The sequence below is a fragment of the Centrocercus urophasianus genome, unplaced genomic scaffold, assembly GCF_019232065.1.
Source record: "Centrocercus urophasianus isolate 14NV4802_14NV808 unplaced genomic scaffold, USGS_Curo_1.0 seq_11, whole genome shotgun sequence".
NCBI classification, from domain to species: domain Eukaryota; kingdom Metazoa; phylum Chordata; class Aves; order Galliformes; family Phasianidae; genus Centrocercus; species Centrocercus urophasianus.
Genome location: NW_024884253.1, coordinates 10,110,057 through 10,116,546, shown reverse-complemented (window position 1 = coordinate 10,116,546; position 6,490 = coordinate 10,110,057). Strand labels below are relative to the sequence as shown.

Here is a 6,490-nt window from a genome sequence, read left to right as displayed (position 1 = left end):
CGTCAGCAAAGGCGCGGGTTGATGAGGCGGTTCCGCCGGTCGCCCCGCCCCGCTGCCTCTGTCGGGCCTCGGCGGCGGGGACGAGGTGAGCTGCCGGGGCGGCGCGGGGGGCCCGGCGCCCGGTTTGGGGCCGGGGGGGTGAAGGGAAGGGCTGGGAAGCGAGGCTGGCTGCCGCTTCTCTCGGGCGCTGTGTGAGGCACCCTGTGGTACGCGGTCAGCCGTGCGTCCGGAGCAGCGCTGCTGCCGGAGGTCGGCGCTCACGGGGTCGTACGGTTGGAAGGGAGCTCTGGAGACCATCCGGTCCAGCCCCCTGCTAAAGCAGGCTCATACAGTAGTTTGCACAACGAAACCTCCTGATGGGTTTTCAGTGTGTCCACAAAAAGAGATTCTACAACCCCTTTGGGCAGCCCGCGCCAGTGCTCTGTCACCCTCACAGTAACAGAGTTTTTGTGCATGTGTGTTCTATGAAACTCGCTGTGTTCCAGTTTGTGCCTGTTGCCCCGTGCCCTGTCAGTGGGCACTGTTGAAAAGCACCTGGGATATTCGCCTTCGTCTCTGCTGCTGGTTTTGGAGGTTGAAACACAGGGAAATTGGGTCATTTGCTCACGTGTCAAGTCACAGAATATGAGCTGTAACTTCAGGTTCTGCTTAGCAATCCAATCTGGACTATACCTACCCTGTGAAGACAGGCTGAGGGAGCTGGGCTTGTTCAGCCTGGAGAACAGAAGGCTGCAAGGAGACCTCGTTACAGCCTTCCTGTATTTAAAAGGTGATTAAACAGGAGGGGAATCAACTTCTTACTCTGGTAGACAGAGATAGGACGAGGGGGAACGGTATTAAGCTCAAGGAAGGAAGGTTTAGATTGGATGTCAGAGAAGGTGTTTGCAGTAGGAGTGGTGAGGTGTTGGCACAGGCTGCTCAGAGAGGCTGTGGATGCTCCAGCCCTGGAGGTCTTCAAGACCAGGTTGGGTCGGGCCCTCAGCAGCCGGATCTAGTGCCAGATATGGAAGATGGAGGTTGGTTGCCCTGCCTGTGGCAGGGGGTTGGACTTGATGATCCTTAGTGTCTCTTCCTTCCCAAGCCATTCTATGATTCTGTGATTCTATGACTATTGGATGTTTTTTTTTTTTTTTGTCAAAAAAAAAAAAAAACAAAAAACAACTGCCTTTCTACTCTCACTTGGTCTCTTTTTCAGATAAGTTTGCCTCATTATATTTTCCAGAAGTGAGGTGTAAACAGCAACAACAGAGTTGTCTGAGTGTACTTAAATTGCCTTCCAAAAGTCGATTTGAGATGTCTACGCAGTGGTTTGATATAGCAATGTGAATGACAGCTGCAGCTCCCATATAGTTTGGTCAGTGCTTCCATAAATATGAAGAGAATGAAGAGGCCTGTTTAATTTTTCACTTCTTTGTTGTTTTTTTGTTTGTTTGGTTTTTTTTTTCTTCTTTTTTTTTTCAGATTCTTGTATTTCAGGGCTTACCTGTGAAATTTCCCAAGAGAACAGCAAGTTTGCTCAATTAGTGAGATTTACCATGTTTGGGAAGTGAATTTGATTCTTGCCATTAGCTGTGATGCACTAAATGTGCCCAGAAGGATAAAGCTGCTAACATGATTTTGTGGAGCAATTTAACTGCGTATAAAGTTTGGATCATAGGGATTCTTACAGTTTCAATATGATGGCAAACAACTACTTAAAAAAGTTAACCGTAACAGCTTAAAGCATTCATTATTAAATATTAAGAGCATTTCTGATTTAACTTTCAAAGAGGTCTGTAAGGGACTTTTTGCATGTCACCTGCTGTCAATTTGACAGTCTCTAAAGATCTCTGAAGACAACAATTGCTGTCTTTTGACAGGGAGAGCATGAGCTGAGCCAGCTGGAGCAAGTGTTGAAGCCTTCTGCCTCCTGTCTGGCAAGATGCTTGTTTAGAAAGGAGAGAGGGGAAATCAGTCATATGTAATGTAAAGTTCAAGGTATGCTGAATGTGATCTATCAGTATTAATTAAAAGTTATTGTATACCCATGACCTAAAAACGGGGTCATAAATGACAGTCTTGAGTAGCCAAGCACATTTTTGAAGCAGAGAAAAAGATGTGGAAGAAAACGTTGGAAGAGAAGACAAAGTGACAGCGGGTGTTCAGGTCTTATAATCTGCATGATCATGAGGAAGATGGCAATGTTGTTCACGTTAGGATGAGTGCAAGAGTTAGTTATGGAATCTCAGAGTAAGTAGTAGAGGGAGATGCAAGTATAAAAAGCTTGGGCAAAGCTTTGTCCTTTCTATTTTGACATTTTGGATAGTTCTGTTGGATTTTGGCCTTTCAAAGGCTATTGTTGATACAGCAGCTCATCCTCTTGTCATTTTGTGTACCATTTTGATAAAATTTCTACTATAAATCAATTTTGGTTATGGATTCTTTTCTCTCCCTACTCCCCAATATGATCTCAGAGTAATTGTTGAAAATCCTAGTTATTATTTATATAAACTAATGGAGTATTTCTGTCTGTACAAGACTTTCTTTTATAAATAATTCAGTGTTTGAAGCTTAGCAGAATTTCTTATCTCCTGGAACATAAAGTATAAAACTCTATACACAAAATCCTTGTTTCTTAGAAAACCTACATATTATCCAAGCAAGTTATGGTAAAGCACAGAGAAGAAAGAGCAGAAGCTGAAATGTTTGGGATGAAACCGCCAGCTGATGTAAACATTGCAGGCAAGGATAGAGTAAGCAAACCCACTTGAAAGTTGTGCTCACAGCAGAGGAGAAGCAGTTAATCTCAGGTTATGGGTCTGTACCAGAGAGGACAGTGGTAAGAAAGACAAACATGATTCTTCTGTGACCCAGCGCTGTGCCAGTGGAACATTGCTTCTAACAACAAAGTTTGTGACAACTTTGGGGAAAGAGGCACCACTAGTTAGGTGGTTTAGTTAGTTTATTTCAAAATTAGGCAAGATGATTTACTGTTAAACACATTGTTAGAGCAGGTGCCCGTTTTTTTATTTTTTCCAAGCAATAGCTGTTGTAACAAGCTTGTAGTTGGAGAGGCTGAATTTGATGTGAGAAGTCACAGTTCTTGTTAGCCTAGCTGATAATGTGTCTAGAATACAGGCAAACTTTTGGGCACATGGACTTTTTTTGGATCTGAAATTGAGCAGTAACTTTCAAGCTAACGTCATCTATGAGGTTTTGAGGTATAGAAATAAGCAGCTGACAACTGCAAGTTGCTTTTTGTGGTGTAGCTGAGCTTAACATTGAATAAGAAGGAAATAAAAAACTTCTGGTGAATTGAAGTACCACTTACACTTAGGACAAGGGGAATGGTTTTAAACTGAGGCAGGGGAGGTTTAGGTTAGATATTAGGAGGAAGTTTTTCACCCAGAGGGTGGTGGGGCACTGGAACAGGTTGCCCAAGGAGGCTGTGGATGCCCCATCCCTGGAGGCATTCAAGGCCAGGCTGGATGTGGCTCTGGGCAGCCTGGTCTGCTGGTTGGTGACCCTGCACACAGCAGGGGGGTTGAAACTAGATGGCCATTGTGGTCCTTTTCAAGCCAGGCCATTCTGTGATTCATCCCTGCTCTCTGGTGTTTCAGTGGTCCTTTTAACAGTGCTTAATGGTTAGCTATCTGCAATTTGGTTTTCTCCCACAAATTCTTTGGGTGTAAACTGTATTCAAAATGTTTTGTCTCTTATTTCTAGAGTAACAAGTCCAAGATGCAGAGGGGTACAAGAATCTCATTCAGCTCTGTGAATTCCTCTCTCTCATCTCTGAGAAACTGTCAGTCTTACATAAATACTGGAATGGATATTGCTACCCACGTTGCCCTTGACCTGGTGGAAAATTTCAGTAAGTAATTCCCCTGAGTATATTCTTTTGTATTGCATCCTGAATTAATCCCGGGCCCGCATACTTTGATTTATTTATAATCATCTGTCTTCACTGTGGGATCTGTTGCTCTTCTGGTTTTACAGTGTTTTCATTCCAGTCACCTAATTGTCTTCAATAACAAATTTGATGAAAATAGAAATACCAAGCAAACATTGTTTCAGCTTTTGTAACACCCAAGACTAATTACATTCCAATGCTCCTTATCTTACTACTTTGTAAAAACTTCAATATTGCTGAACAAGATGTAGAAGACCTCTTAGGGTGAATAAAATGAACTTTCTTTCTAATACAACCTCTTTGTGTGTGTTTTATTTAACGTTCAGGGCAAGACTTTAAAAATGCTAATAATTCTGAGTGCAGAGCTTGAGACACTTGTTAAAGGATGCAATTTTTTAAAATGCTGTTTGTTTCCCTGCTGAGAAACAGGCTCTTCAAGGGTGCTTCAATTTGGACATATACCAAGAGGAGTACCTTAAATCTCTCATCTCTTCTAACGGTCTGGTCATTGCTATTTCACAGTAGCAGATGCAGTGCAAAGCTACTTTTCAACGACCAATATTGTCTTTGAATACCTCCTGTTTCTCTCGTTAGATTTATGATAATGTCTTCACTGGGGAGAAAGAGGAGAAAAAAAAGGTAAAACCTTAAAGCTCCCAATCTCAAAAACCTTTAATCATGATTGTAGTGTGAGAGTCCTCAAAGAAAATAATAGTTATTCATTAAAATCTTTCATTCAACTGAGCCAAGGTTTACGTACAGTCAGAATGAATGCTTCTTTGTCTAGTGTGAGAGTTCTCTCTCCTCTTGCCTTTTTATCCATATTGCTATCAGAGGCAATTGATGTGCTGTTTCCAAATGGGAACTTGGCTTAACAGTCAGCTGGGGATTCCCTTTGCAGTAAAACGGGTATAGCCAGTTCTGTCTCTCTTTGCTTGTGCAGCCACCTTCTCTCCTACTTTGCCTTAAGCTTCAGTATCCATTGCATTCACATTTGGAGGGGTGAAGGGCAACTTAAGCTTCACAGTGCACCTTTGCTCTGAAGGTCTGTGCATTACACTCCTAGTAAATTTCAATTGTCTGTCATGCATTTCCCACGTGTGAGTCCTCAGTTACAGCCTTGAAGTTATGTTGCCCACTTCATTCAGGAACCAGAAGGGCTTTACTTAATACATTGTCTAGAGGTAAAATTATTCTTGATGCAAGTAGTATGGTCATTGTTACTGTTGAATTAGATCGTGCGACTGGAAAACAGCTTCTAGATTGTAACATTGATTTTATTTTAGCAGGGGAAGCATCCTGTAGAATCTAGGATTGCGAGGTTATAGGGTTATAAAATAAGTCCTCCTAACGTTTTGATGTTGTTGAACATAGTCCATCCCATTCTCTACAGTAAAGCTACTACAGACTTGTTTTTGAAGTTTAAAGACTGTATAGTTTGAATATGGCCTGGTGTTATGATGTTAATTTTTCACTTACAGTGATTGTGGTCTTCACTCCTTTTCTTAGCTAATTTATGTGCATGTGAACATGGAACAAGCAAATAAGCAAAGCTCCCTCGCTTCTCTTTTACAATGTTTGATTTTTACTCCCTTGACTTTGGGAAGTCATCTTCATCTCCTCCTCTTGGGCTTCATTTCCTTTTGTTTATACAGTGCCATCAGGAAATACACAAAGTTGCTATGGTATGACATACTTTTAGTAAATACACACTGTGGTATTTCGGATATTTTTTGGTTGTGGTTTTTTTTTTTGGTGGTTTTAAGTTAGCATCATCTGGTCTGCTAAACTTGCTGTTAAGCTCTTGTGTTCAGCTGATTAACATGGGACAAGCTCTATCTCCATAAAACTGTAACCCTCCTACCCTGCTTAGCCTTCTTATTTTGAGGCAAAGTATTCATTTAATTTTGAAACAGCTTTTGATAATATATTTCTGCATTCTTGTTCCTCTCCTGTTTGCAGTTCAATTTCCAGCTTCTGACACGTTCATTGCTAGGCTCCGTAGTAGCAAAGAATTCTGTTGTGATTATTGTTTTATTTTAGAAGCATTGCTGCTGCAAAGGTATCTTGTTCCTTTGGAACTTCACCTTACACGGCTACTTTCTGGGAGTAGCGCTGGGCTAAAATTGTCTTAGGAAGGACATGAGAGAAGTTGGATTTACATGTGAAGGCATGCAGAGTTTGTGCAGTAAGTGCTGCCTGTTTCTTCTCTTAACTGCTACTATCCAAGAGCCTGATTCTGAAATCATTTACTGGTAAGCATACTTACTAAATAAAACACAGTAATGTTTGCTGGACTGGCCTGTGTTTAATGAAGGGGCCTCCCATAAGTGCACCAGCTAGTAAATTAGGTTGTTTTGATTTGTTTTGTTTTTTCAGGATCTGGAATCTCTTTTCTCTCCTAGATTATAGTAGTGGATTTGCTTTGGCGTTGTATTTGAGATGATCTGTAGGGAGCAAACACAACAAATCTTCCCCCCCCCCCCCCTAAAAAAAAATAAAAATTGAAGGATGATTCATGAGCCTTCAGAGCTCTAGAAGAAAAAATAATATAAAGAAGAAATATAAATTAACGAGCACAAATTTTCTTGGACATAT

The 6,490-nt window shown here is 41.5% G+C and overlaps 1 protein-coding gene across 2 annotated transcripts in view; it reads left to right on the top strand.

Moving 5' to 3' along the window:
* The first annotated feature begins 1 nt into the window (after position 1).
* NSMCE2 (NSE2 (MMS21) homolog, SMC5-SMC6 complex SUMO ligase) overlaps positions 2 to 6,490 on the top strand; it is a 128,041-nt gene continuing 121,552 nt past the window's right edge. The window contains exons 1-2 of one of the 2 annotated variants that reach the window (XM_042834077.1): positions 2 to 85; positions 3,706 to 3,853. In XM_042834077.1, coding sequence (XP_042690011.1) covers positions 3,721 to 3,853 — 133 coding nt within the window. In that variant the 5' untranslated portion in view covers positions 2 to 85; positions 3,706 to 3,720. Of the gene's footprint in view, positions 86 to 1,210; positions 1,978 to 3,705; positions 3,854 to 6,490 lie in introns of those variants that run through there. The other variant, XM_042834086.1, reaches the window with a different exon arrangement.